General features: G+C 38.0%; 1 protein-coding gene across 16 annotated transcripts in view; it reads right to left on the bottom strand.

Annotated features, from left to right (window-relative positions):
* Window positions 1-21,049, bottom strand: part of LOC103237988 (protein AF-10) — a 212,535-nt gene that overhangs the window by 121,316 nt on the left and 70,170 nt on the right. For 15 of the 16 annotated variants that reach the window (XM_073018774.1, XM_008002463.3, XM_073018776.1 and 12 more), the window contains 3 exons: window positions 7,742-7,845; window positions 5,332-5,425; window positions 3,059-3,154 (listed from right to left, as the gene is read on the bottom strand). In XM_073018774.1, coding sequence (XP_072874875.1) covers window positions 3,059-3,154; window positions 5,332-5,425; window positions 7,742-7,845 — 294 coding nt within the window. The remainder of the gene's footprint in view (window positions 1-3,058; window positions 3,155-5,331; window positions 5,426-7,741; window positions 7,846-21,049) is intronic. The other variant, XM_008002468.3, reaches the window with a different exon arrangement.

Below are 21,049 nucleotides of genomic sequence, written 5' to 3'. Positions count from 1 at the left end.
AGGTGCAGTGGCTCACGCCTGTAATCCCAGCACTTTGGGAGGCTGAGGTGGGTGGATCATGAGGTCAGGAGTTCGAGACCAGCCTGACCAACATGGTGAAACCCCATATCTACTAAAAAATACAAAAATTAGCTGGGTGTGGTAGTGTGCACCTGTAATCCCAGCTACTCAGGAGGCTGAGGCAGGAGAATCGCTTGAACCCGGGAGATGGAGGTTGCAGTGAGCCAAGATTGCACCACTGCACTCCAGCCTAGGCAACAAGAGTGCCAGCCTAGGCGACACTCCAGCCTAAGTGAGGAAAAAAAAAAAAAAAAGCTTAAAAGAGGTAAGGAGAGAAGGATAAAAAGATAGTCTGACAGTCTGTAACACTCAATCTTTTAACTATAGTATCACTTATATCATTATAATCATCCCATATTTTTAAAGTCCTTTCCCAAATATTCCCAAGCCAAGCAAGCATGTCTAACAATAAACTTATAGTATGTTTACTTCATTTACAGTGTGCCTACTTTATAGCCGACCAGTAAATCTGTTGTTAAAAACAAAATGTAAAAATAGATTCAAGTTTGACAGCAAAAAAATCAAGTTATGTTAAACTTATATATGCCAAAAGTAAAATCCAAATAGTATTTACATACTTCTAAATATTAAAGCTAAACAAGTTTGACTAAACCAATGTTTTTTAATCTAGCACCCACCCGACGACCACAAAAAGTTCTTAAAATACAAAATTTAATTCATTCCCAGAGCAAAAAAAGATTTATACACGTAGTCATCAGCACTATACTCACTCAATACCATACCATATTTAATAACTGTCCTTCAAATAACATGACAGGGCATATCTTAAATACGATCATATAGTAAGTGCTTTTTAAACAAGATAATATGCATGAAATGGCAGAACAGAAGACCATTAATAGTAATGTTTCCCTCTTCACAATTTATAATGAGTCCTGCGTAAGAATCCCTAGTGGATGGCTTAAAAAGCTTAAATAAACTTTCATGGTGCTTATTACTAACACTGCTAATTAAACCAACCCCGCTATTTTTTATCAGCAATCTAATCAACAATAAAAAAGACAGGCTCCTACTATCGTCACTTTATAACAAAACCACTTCAAAAAGAAATCAAGATATATATGTTTACTTGCTACTTGAGAGCTAAAAAAAAGTGTGTGTATGTGTGTGTATGTGTGCTTATGTGCGTGTATGTATGTATGTAGGTATGTCACCAGGCACGGTGGCTCACGCCTGTAATCCCAGCACTTTGGGAGGCCAAGGCAGGCGGATCGCATGAGGCCAGGAGTTGGAGACCAGCCTGGACAACATAGTGAAACCCCGTCTCTACTAAAAATGCAAATAAATTAGCCAGGCATGGTGGCATGTGCCTGTAATCCCAGCTACTAGGGAGGATGAGGCATGACAATCGCTTGAACCCAAGCGACAGAGGTTGTAATAATGCGAGATCACGCCACTGCACTCCAGTCTGGGCAACAGAGCTACTAGGGAGGCTGAGGCACGAGAATCCTTTGAACCCAGGAGGCAGAGGTTGTGGTAACTTGAGATCACACCACTGCACTCCAGCCTGGGCGACAGGGTGGGACTGTGTCTCCAAATAAATAAATGCCTAACAATGACCCTAAAGTTATAATTATTTCACTCATAATAGATAATTTACTCTCAAAACTACTTACGTTTTTTAAATGTTTAACTCAAGAAAAGGCACAAAGTCAAACCAAAATGTTTGTTTTCTTTTTTTTTTTTCTTTTGAGACACAGTCTCGCTCTGTCGCCCAGGCTGGAGTGCAGAGAAACGATCTCAGCTCACTGCAATCTCTGCCTCTGAGGTTCAAGCGATTCTCCTGCCTCAGCCTCCCGAGTAGCTGGGATTACAAACAACCACCACCATGCCCGGATAATTTTTTTTTTTTTTTTTTCCATATTTTTAGTAGAGACACAGTTTCACCATGTTGGCCAGGCTGGTCTCGAACTCCTCCACCTCCCTCAGCCTCCCAAAGTGCTGGGCTTACAGGCTTGGGCCACCATGCCCACCCCAAAATGTTTTTAAACAATTATTTGTTGGTATTTACCAAATCATATCTACAAATATGAAAAAGACACAGGATCTAAATTTTAAATACAGTCTGCAGAAATATTTCTAAAACTAGCATATACCAACTTTCTAAGAAAAATATTCTTTTCCAATTGACAATGTCCTTTTTATCTTCACTTCCTTAAAAACAATTCATAATAGATTTTTTTTAAAGAGACAGGGGTCTCACTCTGTCACCCAAGCTGGTATGCACTGGCACAATCCCAGCACCCTATAGCCTCCACTCAAGCGATCCTCTCACCTCAGCCTCCTGGGTAGTTGGGACTACAGGCATCCACCACCATGCTCAGCTAATGGCAATATGTTCTTAAAGAACAAATTAAGTACAAATGATTTTCCAGTATTATTTTTTAGTTTATTAAAAAGTATTTCCTATAAAGCAAGTAAAAATGTAAGCAGGAAAACAGGCAAGTCAGAAAAAGACAGATTAGTATTTAGGCAAGCTTTTAGTGTTTTAATTAAAAGACAAAATATTCTCAAACAAAAGATATGACATTTAGCCACTGGAAAAAACAAACCATTAGCACCACTGAAAAAGAAAAAATAGCCAAGAATATATAGAACTTCAAAACTGTTCTATTATAAAGGAAAAAAGCTGATAATTACTTACAGGTGAAGTAATCAGTTAATAATATATAGCAACAAACTATTATTGCTGAAGTCACCTAAAGATTTCACAAGATGACCACAGTAACACATGCAAGAAATCTCTCTCATGCTTTCAATAAAGCTATAATCTAAATTTTCAGTTGCAATGGGTAAAACCATATTCACAAATATGGCATTAAACCTATCCTTTCATTAAATACTCATTAGTCAAAATGTTTCTATATTTCAATGTTTCCATTTAACTATCAAGAACGTATTTTATCTAAAAAGGCAAAAAAAAAAAAATTCTATTAAGTAAATGTGCTACAAATTTAGCAACAACAAATCCACTTACTTTTTTCTCTTTCTCATGATGTTTATCCTGAGAGTGAGAGGAAGAATCACTTAAACTTTGATCATATGACCTATTAGATCCCCGTTTGCTCTTTTTCTAAAAAAGAAAATATATATACATATATGTATATGTATATAAAACTTTTTAAAATAATCTTTGTGTTAGGCTTAAACCAATTCAACTATGAAGTATTTTTAATGTCTACTGAAATTTTTTAAAGTCTATTTCAATCTATATAATCCAGTTTAGACACCATTCATATATTATCCATTGCATTATAAAAGAATATCTAAACATTAATGCCATATTTTTGTAAATTAATTAAAATGTGTGAAAATAGATCATCTATTTTTAAATAAGCTACTATATATTTTCAACATCAGCTTAAAAATAAAAAGTTTCAACAAAAAGAGAAAATGCCATATTAAAAAAGGGTGCCAAGACTAGAATAGAAAAGTAAACATTTGAAGTGTTACTTTATGCCACTAGGAAAAGCAAGAAGACTTTTAATCTTATACCATCAGTATTAAGGTATACAGTTTTCTAAAAATTTATCTCTGCAGTTCAATAAATAATCCCTGCACATTATATTTGATAGAACATATAAAGAAAAAAATTTAAAAATTAAAGGAAATGTCAGTATTAGACTCATGCATTTTTCAAAGCATTACTAAAAAGCATCACACATTTCTGTTTAAAACACTTGTACCACTGCATAATTAAGTATGAAGGTGAGAGTTATTTGAGGTGCTTAAAAGTTGGTGGTACCACATCTAATTGGTATAAACGAGACAAAAATGACTATTAAAAAGTTTAAATTCCATGCAAATGTAAAGATTATACAATCTTATTAAAGACATTTTTCCCAACTATCAAATCGGATAACATCAAGTCTATAATGAGCAATAAGAAAATTCTATTTGCACAAACTTCAAAATCCATTTTTTTATTTATATCATCTCTCATTTAGAAAATGAACATTTCACTATGCTTGTAACACCTAGGAAGAAAAATTTTCAATTTTACAATCTCAAAATTTTTATTAGTCATTAAAATAAATCAAAGCATTCAGCATCAAAGGATATACAGATACACACTCTTAAGTAATTCATATACAAAAACCAAAATATTAAGAGGCCTAAGCTGCTCATTTCGTAAGACAGGAGCCCTTTGTGGTATTTATTTTCAAAAGAAATAGCACCATTCACAAGGGAAATATAATAATTTAAAACTCAGAAACTAAAAGAAAAATAAGCCTTAAATCTTCAGTGTATGAATATCTACCACTAAAAAGAATGAGAAATAGACACTTGGGACATCAGACATACTGACCCTTCAAAGGAACATGGATACAAATATGTAACACCCAATCAAATATTACTAACTCAATCACCATGGTCCTGTGTGACAGCAGTGACCAAATGTAAAGAATTCCCAAAGTTGTATTTAAATAAATTTTTCTGAAGGTTTTTCAGCAAGTTACAAAAGAGCCTTACTTCAGTTTTACTATTTCCCAGTAAATAAAAATGAAAATAAGTAAATGGGTAATAGTAATCAAGCAGAAAATGAGAAACAAAGCAATAATCACAAAATGTATAATTGGTGCCAAAAATCCAATTAACTAAAGGTGTTAAAAATATAAACAGTTTCCTACAGATTAATTTTTTTCACTAAATGTACACCAACATACCAACATTCACTATTAATATTAATATATATTCTTTTTTTTTTTTTTTTTTTTGAGACGGAGTTTCAATCTTGTTGCCCAGGCTGGAGTGCAATGACACGATCTCTGCTCACTGGAACCTCCACCTCCCGGGTTCAAGCAATTCTCCTGCCTCAGAGTCCCAAGTAGCTGGGATTATAGGTATGCACCAGCACACCCCGCTAATTTTGTATTTTTAGTAGAGACGACGTTTCTCCATGCTGGTCAGGCTGGTCTCCAATTCCCAACCTCAGGTGATCCGCCCGCCTCCGCCTCCCAAAGGGCTGGGATTACAGGTGTGAGCCACAACACCCGGCCTAATATTAATATTTATTCTAAATGAGAGTATTTAAGAATATTCACCTTTTACAAATACACTGAAAGAAGCAAAATCTTTTAAAATTACTATTAATAGATCTTTTTACTTCCAATAAAAAACATGCTAAACACAATCTCAAGCCAAAAACTCAAGGACAAAGGAACTGTTACATGCTTTTTTTAATAAAAGTGTCATTCTATTGTCAACACTAATCATAATCACTTCATTAAATCCAAGACAAATTCTTACCAGCTTACTAAAATGGTATTTACAGTAGCCACAGTATTGGACATTATCGGCACCATTACCTTCTTCTTCACAAAGCAGTCCGGCAAACTGAGCGCTGAAAATAAAAGTCAAGTATATTATTGATATTCTAAAATCACGGTACCTGTATATATAAGCAAATAAAATTTACTTCCAATCATTCATGTTCTGAGAAAATATAACTCCTAAGAAAAAAAAAATGAGAAAATAAAAAGCTTTATTCTAGCTGTGACCAAGTATATTTCATCCCAACCTGCAACTGATCTTTTTTTAAAGTTATGTTTATGGCTTAAAACAAACTCTTCATACATCTCTATTGGGATGAAGATGTATACATGTTTTATGTCTCCAAATAGACATTAAGATCCATTCTCTTCCCCCTCAATCCCACCCCATCAGTTAACACTTTGTTTTATTTTTTCAATCTGTCACAGGTACAAACGGAAAGGCCATGCCTCTAAAGGGCTAAAGTGATGGTATTTAGCCCATGGATGCAGATTACATAACATTACAAGGAAAACATGCATTCACTCAAGACTCTAAGTGCTTTAAGTCACAGCACAATAAGCAAGATAAACATAAATTGTGCTTTTCAGTCAAAAGCAATGGAAGAAATGAAAATGAAACCTAATGTCACAATTTTATTTTTTCGGAGACAGGGTTTCGTTCTGTCACCCAGGCTGGAGTGCAGTGCTGCAATGAAAGCTCACTGCAGCCTTGACCTCCTGGGCTCAGGCAATCCTCCCACCTCAGCCTCCCAAATAGCTGGGACTACAGGAGTACACCATCACACCTGGCTAATTTTGTTTTTATTTTTCATAGAGATGAGGTGTCTTGCTATGTTGTCCAGGCTGCTCTCTAACTCCTGGGCTCAAGCAACCCTCCCACCTTGGCCTCCTAAAGTGCTGGGACTACAGGCTAGCCACTGCACCCAGCTAATATTCTTTTTTTTTTTTTTTTTTTGAGATGGAGTCTCATTCTGTACAGTGGCACGATCTCAGCTCACTGCAACCTCGGCCTCCCAGGCTCAAGCAATTCTCCCACCTCAGCCTCCCAAGTAGCTGGGATTACAGGAGCGCTTCACCACGCCTGGCTAATTTTTTTGTATTTTTAGTAGAGATGGGGTTTTACCATGTTGCCCAGGGTGGCTCTGAACTCCTGAGCTCAGGCAATCTGCCCATCTCGGTCTCCCAAAGTGCTGGGATTACAGGCAAAAGCCACCGTGCCTGGAATATTCATTTTTGAAAACAAAACGCTGAAGTTTCTAATCATCATCTTTTCAATTTGACCTTTCACACTTTTAACATTCCAAAATTATATTAGTATACAGACCTCATACCCCAAAAACTACTTTCATCTTTGAGAAATTTGGTACAGTCATTAAGAGAATTTATAAAAGTCAAAAACCATTTTCCATTTCACAATAGTAGTATAAAACAGATTTCATATAATCAAACACTAAAAACTCAGGAAATGAGCATGTACCTACACTGGCAGTGAGGCATAGACTGATTCTTAAAATTAGTAAGTGCACAGATTATTCCTGACCTTTTTATTTGGAACTGTTACCTATTATGTAAAATATATTGTTGTAAATAATTTTTGCCCTTGAAATTTGTTGCTGAAAGGATTTTTTTTTTTTTTTTTTTTTTTGAGACAGAGTCTTAGTTGTCTCCAGGCTGGAGTGCAATGGTGCAATCTTGGTTCACTGCAAATTCCACCTCCTGGGTTCAAGCGATTCTGTTGCCTCAGCTTCCTGAGTAGCTGGGATTACAGGCACCTGCCACCACACCTGGCTAATTTTTGTATTTTTAGTAGAGACAGGGTTTTGCCATGTTGGCCAGGCTGGTCTGGACCTCCTGACCTCAGTGATCCAACTGCCTCAGCCTCCCAAAGTGCTGGAATTACAGGTGTGGGCCACTGCACCCAGCATGAAAGAATATCTTAAGTAAATTTTTGAGAAGTCGCCATTGTAATATTCAGAATGACAATGGTTACACTACTTCTCACTTGAGACACAGAAGGTAAGGAGGTACTATCATTCACTGAATCCTTGTATTCAGACGCTGCACTAAGCTTACCTAGATTAGCTCATTTAATCATAATAACAAACTGAAGGATAGGTAATCAATATCAAAATTTAAAATAAGATGAAACTGAAGCTTACAGAGAATAAGACATCAGAACCAGGGTCCACTTACTGCAAAATCACTCTGGTAAATACATTTGGTTATTAGAATTATCTTTATTACAAATAAGTAAATGTTAACATAGAAACTACACCAATAAAGTTTACCATAATTAATATTTGAGTATCTAAGTCTTTAACTTATGATTGTTATGCAAGGTATTTGCCAAGTTCAGTTCTGTGCAACAATGGAAACATTCTTACCATGTTACATGGAAAGCCTGTCGACATCCATGTTTATTACATGTCATGCAAGCACCAGTGGCTGCTTTGCTTTCTCTTCCTTGTTCATCACAAATGTAGCAAGTCTTGGGGTAAAAAAAAAAAAAAAAAAAAAAAAAGACAAAAATCATACATGTTCTTAACATGAATCAGAATTTTACAATTATCTTCACAAATAAAGATCAGGTATACTAACTAACCTACCTTAACTCAAAATATGAATTCATTTTGGACAAGAATCTAATTTTTGCATATAATACAAACAGAAAAATATAAACAAAGACATACAAATAGTCCTATTAAAAAAATTCACAAAGGCATTATCTTCATCAGTCTCACAAACTTTCCAAGACAGGAAGACTCTTCCCAGGCACTGAGGCCACGGGCCAGGACACAATCTACCACACCTCTTCTTCCCAACACCTTGTCATCAAAACTGATTCTTGTACGAAGGGTGTAAAAACAATGTTTATCTTTCCCCTCTGCAGGAAGTAATCGTATCTAAGACAGTTTGAAATAGGGTGTTGGGACCTAAGAGACAAAGAACAGCCCTACATGAATGAGCAAGGTTTAGGTCATTTATTTCAACTGTCTGTGAGGAATCCTGTCATTCAGCCCCACCAAGCTGATATATGTAGGCTACAAAAGAAGATACTTTACCTAAGTAGGTCAGAAATGCCCAAGAGATACAAAGTCAATGAACACTCCCAGAAACTTTGACTGACATCTTCCATTTCCCATGTGCAAATAACAGGCAATATTAACTTTTCACAGCTCAAAATCATGACTGGTCATGTGACAGAAGACTGAATTGCAAAAACAACAATCTGTAAGTATCAGTGTATAATTAATAAAATCAGCAGACTGCAAGTAGAGGATATAAAAAGTTATGTCTAACTACATATGATAGGTGATACATGTCAAAAAAGAAATTAATTTATAAATAGTAATAAAGTATAACCTAGCCCAACTTCAGTACAACCACATGGTTTCATTCACTCTGCACTGTGGTGCCAAATAACACCATGCAACAATATTTACAAGGACACAGTAAAACAAAATAAACAAAACAAAAAACTAATTATCTAACTAGGTACATGATTTCAACCCCTCTATTGAAAAACTAGAATTCGCTGGGCATGGTGGCTCACACCTGTAATCTCAGCACTTTGGGAAGCCAAGGCGGGTGGATCACCTGCAGTCAGGAGTTCGAGACCAGCCTGGCCAAAATGGTGAAACCCCATCTCTACTAAAATTACCAAAAAAAAAAAATTAGCCGAGCATGGTGGTGGGTGCCTGTAATCCCAGCTACTCAGGAGGCTGAGGCAGGAGAATCGCTTGAACCAGGCAGGTGGAAGTTACAGTGAGCCAAGATCATGCCATTGTACTCTAGTCTGGGCAACAAGAGAGAAACTCCATCTCAAAAAAAAAAAGAAAAAAGAAAAAAGAAAAACTAGGATTCAGACTCAACTGAATTACAAACATCATTTTATACCTCTAAAAAGTAAAATCCCAAATAATAACAAAACCTGTCTAGACACACTGAATAAAAGTATTTCTAAGTATCAGTTACAATGGAAGAATTTTGCATGCATTTTTTCCTACAAATGATCAAAAAAATTTTAAAAAGAATAGAGCACACCGAAACAGTAACATTCTATATGGCAAAATTTGGGGAAAATATGCAAAAGAGGCCTCAAATACCTCAGTAACTTCCAAAGAGCGGACAGTGAATAAAAATCATTATTTAACCAGCCCATAAAACTTAAAAATATGATAATTTTTATTTATTTTTTTTAAAAAAAGAAAGGGAGTGAAATATCCAGAATGGGAGATCTCCCCAGAGAAGTAACCATTTCACAGGTGAAAAACAGTCAAGTTGTCTCTGGAATTGTCCTACCGACATACAGAAAAAAAATTTACCCAAGTAAATCTACTAAATCTCAATAATAACACTAAGAGTCTGTAGCATTTAAGCCACAACTTGCTCCCAGCATCCCCACACCAACAGCTCCCTATGACAAATGGTGCACTCTAGATGGCGTGGCCAAGAAGATGAGGGCTCCCTCCAACTCAGCTTCTAGTCTAGGACTATAGTTTCATCCTATGAGGGCCAGGCTGCCAGTGTCTCTGATCCAACTCAGACCTGGTAGCTCCCATTCACAGATCCCCATCCTCACAAAAAGTCAAGAATGTTAGGGCCCTATCATCCCTGCCCCAGCTTTTAGTAGAGTTGAAAGTTCCGTATTATGAGAAACAAACTGAAAAAACAAGAAGCTATCATATCCTTCCCTTCTCTCAATACCCTGTTGTAGAGCAAGAGTATCTCTTCAGAAGAAGGCTATTCATCCCATCCCCAGTTCCAGAGCAGCAGGGCAGAGGGTGTACACTTAAGGGGACTGTAAGAACCAAAGAATTCAGCAGTTCTACTTGAGAGGACAGACTTTGCTTTTTAACGGGCTTAGAGTTCATGCTTAAGGGTGTTGTCAAAAATAATGGAGAATTCACAATTTGTGTGTGTGCGTGTGTGTGAAAACATCACACTGTACTCTGCAAACATATACAATTATGATTTGTCAAACAAAAACAAATAAGAAAAAAAAAGAAAACTAATAAAGAGTACCTGAAGTCTATTTTCCAGTGTACTCACTACAATTTAAGTAAAGTCAGAGGGAAAAAACTGAACAATGGAGACTTGTTAGCAATTAGGACAAGAATGATAGTTACAAGGAGAAACAAGTACAACAACTGAACAGCCAGAAGATTAAAAGAGTGAACAAAGAAAGACAGCAAGAAGGGCCCTCCTGGGATCACACTCATCCCTGGGGTTCTAGAATGTTGTGCACATGAACTAGGCTGCACCCAATGGGGAGAAATTGTATCAGGATTTGTGACCTACCTAAAAGCACTCCCCAAGCCAAATACAAATGCATCAATCAATAAAGCTCAAGGGGCTACAGTACAACCTCTGATCAAAAACTGGCTGAAAAATTAGTTACTCTGACCCAGGGGCAATTCCTCAAAAGTCAAATTTCAAAGCAAAATCACATTCATAACTAATGGTCAAAAGACTGTGTACAAGCTCAATTGTACACCCTCTAAGAAATGACTGGAAAATAACCTCTGATATCCTTGGAAAATAGTCTCTAAGCAACAATCACCTCCAAAAGGAAAGGGTGAAAATATAACTGGCTAAAAGGTTAAGTACAATAAGTCGTTTATGTGGCCCCAAGGTGTGGCAATCCTAGGAGGTAAAGCTAAAAAAATGGGGCAATGGTGGGGGGAATTTGCTTTTCAATTGTTTGAGCAGGGCCATCTGAGGGTGTATACCATTGGAAAAACAGACTTCAGAAAATCAGTCTGGCAAAGTGATTGAACAAATAAATGACCAAACAAACAATAGTAAGACATACAGGGAGAAAAAGAATCATTATCCAGACGGGCTATATTACCTAAAATAGGTATTCAACAAAAAATTAAAAAATCACACACACAGGAAAAAGGAACAGGAAGAGAAACTGCCTTTGAGAGTGCCCAGATGTTGGACTCAGGAGACAAAGACCTCAAACAAATGGAAAATCTAGAGTTTAAATTTTATTTAAAACACTCAAAAGCTGATTGAATTGGGAGAAGAAAAAAATTAGCAAACTTAAGAAGAGATCAAAACAGATTATATAACCTAAAGGACAGTTTTTTTCTTAGATTATACAACCTAAAGAATAGCCTGAAAAAAATGTGGGACACCATTAAATGCACATATGTATCAACAACCAGAAGGAGAAGAGAAAGGGAGACAGAAACTACATTTGAAAGTCCAGTGCTGAAAACTTCCAAAATTTGATTAAAAAAAAAAATTATACATCCAAAAATCTCAACAAACTCAAAATAAGATGAAAACAAAGAGATCCACACTAAAAATTATGAAAGTGGCCAGGAGTGGTAACTCATGACTACAATCCCAACACTTTGAGAGGCTGAGGCAAGAGGATCGCTTGAGCCCAGGAGTTCAACACCAGCCTGGGCAACATAGCAAAACTTCACCTATACTTTAAAAAAAAAAAAAAAAAAAATTAGCCAGGCCAGGCTCTACTTTAAAAAAAAAAAAAAAAAAAAAAATTAGCCAGGCCAGGCATGATGGCGCAACCCTGTGGTCCCAGTTACTCAGGAAGCTGAGTTGAGAAGATGGCTTGAGCCTAGGAGATCAATAACTGCACTGAGCCTTTATTGTGCCACTGCACTCCAGCATGGGCAACTGAGCAAGACTGTCTCAAAAAAAAAAAAAGCCAAAAATAAAGAGAAAACTCTTAAAACAGAATGAGAAAAATGACCTGCCACATGTAAGATAAATACAATAAAATTAACACCTGAGATCCAATCAGTAACTACGGAGGTCAGAAGGCAGTGGAATAACATATTCAAAATACCCAAAAAAAAAGAAAAGAAAAGAAAAAAACCTGTAAATCAAGAATCCTATAACTAGCAAAACTGTCTTTCAAAAATAAAGGCAAAATACAAACATTTTAAAATAAAAATTTAGAGATTTTCTTGCTCCAGATGTGACAAAAAAGAAAGACTAAAGGAAATTCTTTTAGCTAAAATCAAGACACACCAAACAGTAATTGCAATCTACATGAAAAACAAACGCTCTGACAGAGACCATGTAGGAAGTAAAACAGTGTGATTAGGTATTTCTTCTTCATTCTTCTCTTATCTATTTAATTTAAATAGTTGAATTAAACAATGTCTACAAATTGTATTGCCAAGACTGTAACATATACAAACGTAACAATGTGACAATGACAATACAATGAAACAAGATTGGGTCAAAGTTATAATGAAGAATTAATACCTAGGCAGGGGTGGCTCATGCCTGTAATCTCAGCACTTTGGGAGGACAAGGTGGGCGGATCACCTGAGGTTAGGAGTTCCAGACCAGCCTGACTAACATGGAGAAACCCTGTCTCTACTAAAAATACAAAATTAGCTGGGCATGGTGACTCATGCCTATAATCCCAGCTACTCAGGAGGCTGACGCATGAGAATTGCTTGAACCCAAGAGGCGGAGGTTGTGGTGAGCCGAGATCGCGCCATTCCACTCCTGCCTGGGCAACTAGAGCAAAACTCCATCTCAAAAAAAAAAAAAAGCACAGATTATATAAAACAGTAAGTTTACCAACATATTGTTGAGTTTTTACCATATATAATGTTTATTATAACAACAGCAAAAGGTGGAAGAGGACAATGGAGCTTTACAGAATACTGCTTTCTGCAAGTCTTTATTTTTTTGGTGGTAAAAACTCCTGCCTCAGAGTTGATGGCTTCTGACTCACTGAGGTGGTGGTTGTGGCACTTTCACTATCTTTCTTTCTTTTTTTTTTTTTTTTAAGTAGAGACAAGGTCTTGCTATGTTGCCCTGGGTGGTCTCAAACTCCTGGCTTCAAGCAATACTAGTGTCTCTGTAAGGGATGGGATTAGAGGTGTGAACTACCACTCTTAGCCATTTTTTAAAATAACAATAAAGTTGGCTATATCAATTGACTCTTCCTTTCATAAAACACTGCTGTGTAGCATACGCTGCTGTTTGACAGCATTTTATCTACAGTAAAACTTTCTTCAAAATTGGGGTCAATTATCTCAAACCTGGCTGCCACTTTATCAACTAAGTATAGGGGCATATTCTACAACCTTTGTTGTCATTTCAACAATGTTTATACCATCTTCACAGGAAATAGATTCCATCTCAAGAAAGCACTTTCTTTCTTCATCTATGAGAAGATATTCACTGAAGTTTCACCATGGGATTGCAGCAATTCAGTCACACCTTCAGGTTCCACTTCTAATTCTAGCTCTCTTGCTACTGGCCACCACATCTGCAGCCTCCATCAAAGTCTTGAATCTCTCAGTCATCCATGAAGGATACAATCAACTTCTTTCAAACTCCCGTTCATGTTGATATTTTGACCTCCACCCACAAAACACAAATGTTCTTAATGGTACCTAGAATGGTGAATTCTTTCCAGAAAATTTTCAATGTACTTTGTCCAGATCCATCAGAGGAATCACCCTCTATATAGCAGCCATAGCCTTTCGAAATGTGTTTCTTAAATAAGACTTATATGTCAAATTGACTCCTGGATCCACAGACTGCAGGATGGATGTTGTGTTAGCAGGCATGAAAAGAACATTTTCTTGTTCATCTTCATCAGAGCTCCTAGGTGACTATGTACACTGTCAAAGGGTTACTAATTGGCCTACATTCAATATTGTTGTGTCTTAGGGAACAGGGAGGCCTGAGGAGAGTAGAGAGAGATGAGGGAACAGCGAGTTGGTACAGCAGTCAGAATGCATACAACATTTATTAACTTCACCTTAGAGTACGTAACATCAAAGGTCACTGATCATACATAATCATAACAGATATAATGTTGAAAATGTGTGAAATATTATGAGAATTAACAAAAAGGTACAAAGAGTCACTAAGTGAGCACATGCTGTTGCAAAAATGAAACCAACAGACTTGCTTACTCCAGGGTTGCCGCAAACCTTCAATTTGTTAAAAAAAGAAAAAAGCCATGCAATTCCTGTGAACTACAATAAAAAGGAGCCCAATAAAATGAGATATGCTTAAGAAAAAAAAAAAGATATGCTCATACATCTTACTGAAATTAAGTAAAGTAAGTTAAGATAAAGATAGTAAGCCCTACAACAACCACTAAGAAAATAATTCAAGAAAAATCGTTTTAAAAATCATAAAGGGCCGGGCACGGTGGCTCACGCCTGTAATCCCAGCACTTTGGGAGGCTGAGGCGGGCGGATCTCGAGGTCAGGAGATCAAGACCAGCATGGCCAACACGGTGAAACCCTGTCTCTACTAAAACTACAAAAAAATTAGCCAGGCGTGGTGGCAGGCCCCTGTAGTCCCAGCTACTTGGAAGGCTGAGGCAGGAAAATGGCGTGAACCCAGAGGCAGAGCCTGCAGTGAGTCGAGATTGAGAGAGACAGATATATATATATATCTCAATGTGAGTGAGTTGAGAGAGAGAGATATATATCTCAAACATAAAAAAGGCCAGGCCAGTAAGCCAAACACCTGTAGCTCCCAGCACTTTGGGAGACTGAAGCAGGAGGATAGCTTGAGCCCAGGAGTTTGACACCAGCCTGGGCAACATAGCCAGTCACTACAAACAATAAAAAAACTTAGGCATGATGGCATATGGCTATAGTCGCTGCTGCTTGTGAGGCTGAGCAGGAAGGATCACTTGAACCTGGGAGGTTGATGTTGCAGTGACCGTGACAGTGCCACTGCACTCCAGACAGGGTGACAGAGCAAGACCCTATCTCAAAAATAAAATAAAATAAAAGAAAAATGAAAAATAAAAGAAACTAAAATGGTATACTAGAAAGTATCTGTAGGTGGTATGCAACTTAAAATCATTCTACTTAGAGTTTCTCAACTTTACCACCATGATGCAAACCCAACACACATTAGTACAATATTCTCTTGTGATGCTGGGCAGCGGCAGCAAGCCACAACTCCCAGTCAGCCATGCCATCATGAGACTAAACAACCAATGCTTGCTTGTCCAGTGAACCGTGTAGCCAGATGATTTCTCCCAACTGTAGGCTAATGTAAGTGTTCTGAGCATGTTTAAGGTAGGCTAGGCTAAGCCAAGATGTTAGATAAGTAAGGTGTATTTCTTTCTTTTCTTTTTTTAGAGATGGGGTCTCACTATGTTGCCTAGGCTGCAGTGAAGTGGCTGTTCACAGGTGCAATAATCACAAACCAAAGCTTCAAACTCCTGGGCTCAAATAATCCTCCTGCCTTATTAGAATGTAAGCTCATCATAACTCAAGAAGCATCTGTACTTAAGATTAAAAAGGTAGGAAAAAAAAATAGGAACTATGTAGGCATAAGGAAAAAAAAAAAAGGGCAGGCTGCCAACCCAGGACCAAGGGGTAAGGCCATGTCAATGGGCCTAGGGAACAGAATATCAAGCCACAGAGAACTATTTTCAAGTCTCAGAACTGAATGGAATTTGTCCTGCAGACTTATAAACCTGCTTTAAATCCCTATTTTCCTTCCAATTTATCTCTTTTGGAATAGGAATGCTTCTCCGCCTGTCCCACTACTGCATCTCAGAAAGATAACTTGTTTTCTATGTATCACAGGTTTAGAAATAGAAGTTGTTATTATTATTTTTTTTTTAGACAGAGTCTCACTCTTGCCACCCAGGCTGGAGTGCAATGGCACAATCTTGACTCACTGCAACCTCTGCCTCCCGGGTTCAAGCGACTCTCCTGCCTCAGCCTCCCGAATAGCTGGGACTACAGGCAGGTGCCACCACACCCAGCTAATTTCTGCATTTTTAGTAGAGACAGGTTTCACTGTGTTAGCCAGGCTGGTCTTGAACTCCTGACCTCAGGTCATCTGCCCACCTTGGCCTCCCAAAGTGCTGAGATTACAGGTACGAGCCACCAGAGATGCCCAGCAGAGACAGAAATTTTGCTTCAGAATTAACCAAAGTCTTAACCTATCGCCAATTCAGATGATTCAGAAGATGAGATTTGGGACTTTCTGAGTTTATTATATTCAGGTAAGATGTGAGACTTACTTACATCAAAATGGATTAATACTTTTGGGAGATATTGGGATACAGCACATCTATTTTGTATGTGGAAAGAATATAAATTTTGGGGGGGCCAGAAGGCAGTCTGCTATGGGTTGAATCGTGAATTGTGGTCCCCAAGAAATGTATGTGAAGTCCTTAACTCCCAGTATCTTAGAGAGTAACCTTATTTGGAAAAAGGATCATTGCAAATGTAATTAGGATGAGGTCACATGATGGAGTAGGGCAGGCCTCTAATCCAATATGACTCATCTCCTAATAAGAAGATAGCCATATGGAGACAGAAACAAAGGAAGAATGGAATGTGAAGACAGAAGCAGAGATTAGGGTGATTAAAAAAAGAAAAAAAAAAAAAAAAAAAAAAAAAACCTGTCAACCATTGACACCCATCACCAAAAGCTAAGAGGCATGGAATAGATTTCCCTTATGAGTTCTCAAAAGGATCCAACCCAGCTGATATCTTTATTTCAGACTTGTAGCCTCCTTAATTGTGAGAAGAAATTTCTGCTGCTTTAAGCCACCCAGTTTGTGATATTTTGTTACAGCAGCCCTAGGAAACTACTACAGGAGATGTATGAAAAATTGGCTATGAGCTGGTCAGGTTTCAGAATTGGGTGATGAATGTATGCAGGGTGTTTGTTATATTATTGCTTACTGTTTTACATATTTGACAATTTCAGAAATAAATTCTTAATAAACAAAAGAATGTTTAAGTAGAGTAAGTATTAAAGTTTTAAAAGCAGAAGCAAACAAATTAGAAAACATTTGAATAAAATTGGAAATAAGCCCCAAAGCTGTTCTTTACATCAGGGATAAAAGAAATTGATCAAGGCCAGCACAGTGGCTCACACCTGTAATCCCAGCACTTTCAGAGGCCAAGGTGGGCAAATCACCAGACATCAGGAATCTGAGACCAGCCTGGCCAACATGGCGAAACCCCGCCTCTACCAAAAATACCAAAAAAAAAAAAAAAAAAAAAAAATTAGCTGAGCGTGGTGGTGGACACCTATAATCCCAGCTACTCGGGAGGCTAAGACAGGAGAATGGCTTGAACTCGGGAGGAGGAGGTTACAGTGAGCCAAGATCGCACCACTGCACACCAGTCTGGGCAACAGAGTGAAACTCCATCTCAAAAAAAAAGAAAAAAAAATTTTTGGTTAAGAGTTTAGATAAAGGAAAAAACTCCATTTAAATGTTTATGTGAAGAAAACCATAATGGATTACATGGCATAACAACAGCTTCAAAAAATTAAAACCAATTTGTAAACATTAATCATCACAGTTACTTATATTCCCTTAAAAATGATCTATATGCCCCTAGTGTCACATAAGACTCGTTAATCTAGGAGTCTACTCACTCAGACTTTTTGCAACTAACATGCATTCCTTTGTTTCTTCATCACTGTGGGGAAAAGGTGGTACATACAAAAGGTTCTTGACACAACCCTATAAAAAGATTATCACATGGTATATTACCTGGGAACTTATATGGTCACAATTCCAGGATACGTCAATGCTATCAACTTTCAAAAAAAAAATAAATTTGACCTATAATGGGGGGGCCAGCCGGGGGTAGGGGAGAAAGAGGCAAACTGTGTATCCTGGAACTTTGTAGCTGGAAAAAAATTACCAGCAGCAGCAGCCTGATCAAAACTGCAACTTCTTGCCCACCTGGACAACCCATCTCTCTTTTCTAGAAATTAGCATCTGTGCTCAATTTCTAATAATGGACTGGTGCCTAGGTACTCATGTTTGTCTAGGTGAAAATAGCTTCTAAGTCCAGGTGCTTACACCAGAATTGCTCTCCTGGAAATTTAGGACTGAGACATCGAGTCAGTTACCTGTAGGGTAACCTGTAGAATCACAGATTTCGGCCGGGCGCGGTGGCTCAAGCCTGTAATTCCAGCACTTTGGGAGGCCGAGACGGGCGGATCACGACGTCAGGAGATCGAGACCACCCTGGCTAACACGGTGAAACTCCGCCTCTACTAAAAATACAAAAAAAAAAAATAGCCAGGCGATGTGGCAGGCGCCTGTAGTCCCAGCTACTTGGGAGGCTGAGGCAGGAGAATGGTGTAAACCCAGGAGGCGGAGCTTGCAGTGAGCTGAGATCCGGCCACTGCACTCCAGCCTGGGCGGCAGAGCGAGACTCCGTCTCAAAAAAAAAAAAAAAAAGAATCACAGATTTCTCAAATTTGACCTGTCTTATTTTGATACCATGTTGCTCAGCAATGTAACCTCCCCTTAAGTATCAGTTTTTGTAAAATCTCCTAATCGATTTCTTATCAATTATATAAATACCTATCATCCAGAGTACTCCAGAAGCCAAACGAACATTAAAAAAAAAAAAAAAAAAAAAAAAAAAAAAAAAACAGAGATAGGGCCAGGCATAGTGGCTAACTATAATCCCAGCATTTTCGGGGGCTGAGGTGGAAGGACAACTTGAGGCCAGGAGTTCACAACCAACCTGGGCTATATAGCAAGATGCTGTCTCTCTACCAATTCTACCAATATTTTTAAAAAACTGGGTGTGGTGGTGGCACCTGTACTCCTAGCTACTTGGGAGACTGAGGTGGGAGGACTGACTGCTTGAGGCCCGCAGTTTGAGGGTATCATGAGCCGTAATTGTTCACTGCACTCCACCATGGGGTGACGGAGTAAGACTCTGTCTCTAAATAAATAAATAAATATTACAAAAAGAAAAGCATTGAGACAGGTAATATTGGTGAGTGAGATTATAGATTTTAATCTCATGAACAATTTTAAGCTAGCTACTATACACTGCCATTTTCAAAAGTTTAGATTGGAATGCTTGCTGCCTTTGGTAGCTAAGAGAAAAGAAATAACAATGAGGGATATTATAGTGCCATTCTTCCACAGTCCTTATCAGATAAATAGGCCTTTGAGTCTTGGAATTGTTGGGAGTAAGAAAGCAAATAATATATCAGGTTGACAAGCACAAAAGACACAAAGAGACCAAGCATGGTGGCTCACGCTTGTCATTCCAACACTTTGGGAAGCCAAGGCTACGGGGTTGTTTGAATCCAGGAGTTCAAGACCAGCCTAGGCAACATAGTAAGATCCCATCTCTACAAAAAATAGAACAAAAGTAGCCAGACATGACGATGCATGCCTGTAGTCCCAGCTACTCAGGAGGCTGAGGTGGGAGGATCGCTCAAGGCTGGGAGGTCGAAGCTACAGTGAGCTGTAATTGCACCACTGCACTCCAGCCTAGGCAACAGTGAGAGACCATCTTGGAAAAAAAAGAAGTGGGGGAGGGGAGGAGAGACCACAAGAAACAAATATAATGAATAATAGTTTACTATTCCTGAGAAAAAGAGAATACCAAGTATAAGAGAATGTGTAACTAAGGGTTGGGGAGAGGGGGCTGGAGAGAGAGAACACATAGACAACAGAGAGAAGTCAAACAGGAAATTTCAAAATGAGAATCAGCTGATATATCAAAAAGAACAAATGAGTTTTTTTACAGATAGAACTGCAAGATTTTGCTTTTCAAAATGATTCAATTCTCCAGAAAAGAAAAATTAATTTAAGCACTCATCTAAGTAACTAGTATAAAGTGCCAAGCAAAACTAAACATTTATTAGATATAGACAAATGCAAATATATTCAATGCTTTCATACAAATGGGAATATCTGGGGCCTTATTATCATCTTGTTAATATATGCCAGTGAACAATTTGTAGACACAAGACTTGTTTTACAAACAGGGTAATATGTTCCATGAACGTAAGCCGGGAATTTAAAACTTAGTGTCTATCTCTTCATTCTAAGAAAATGGTTCAATTAACTCACTGTGTGTGTGCGCGCGTGTGTTCTATCTCAGGTAGTGGTGATGCACCTAGAACATATATTCTCGAAATGGAAAACTCATTCTGCTATTTCTTCCTCCCTCTTCTCTGTCACATTAAATTGATCACCAGGCTGGTCAGCTGAAGCTCTTACATATTACTGAATGTCTCTGTCCTGTTGTTCCTACTACTTCAGATCCTCATTAGTACCTCTGGGACACTGTCAGAGTCTAAACAGATTCTAGGTCTCTTGTCTCTTCTATCTTCCATCTCCCAATCCTCCTTCCCCTGATCCATTAGAATGACAGACCTAAGCAAATCCTTTCTGAACATAAAAACCCTTCAATAGGGATAAGCTTTAGGCTCCTTAACACCATGCATGAGGTGCCTGAACATCTGACCCTTGACAGTCTCTCTCAGCATTCTGCCTAGCACATTCAGGGTCCTAACAATACTACCCTTCTCCCTGCCACCATCCCAAATCCCTCCCCCTGCTCACCACTGTACTTGTTATTTCCCACTTCAAAGTTTTTGCTCCTTCAATCTGTAAAATTAACAGCCACTCATGTGTTCCTTCCTTTCTCCTCTCTTCACAGTCAGCACCTGGAGGTTTCTTACTCTTAGGAAAAACTGCGACCTTTTCTAAGATACCTCCTCCCTCTTTCCTCAGTCCTGTTAAAGGTTCGGTGGACATTCACTGTACCTCAAAAATCCTTGCACATATTACTGTTTAACAATCACTGATTTATGCACATCTATCCACTATACAGACCTGGTACATATAAGAGGACAAGCCATAAATGAGGACAAGATGAACAGGCAGATAGATGAAATGTTTCGCTTCTCTATTT

This window comes from Chlorocebus sabaeus, chromosome 9 (genome assembly GCF_047675955.1).
Source record: "Chlorocebus sabaeus isolate Y175 chromosome 9, mChlSab1.0.hap1, whole genome shotgun sequence".
Lineage (NCBI taxonomy): Eukaryota > Metazoa > Chordata > Mammalia > Primates > Cercopithecidae > Chlorocebus > Chlorocebus sabaeus.
This window is presented reverse-complemented; position numbering and strand designations above follow the sequence as displayed.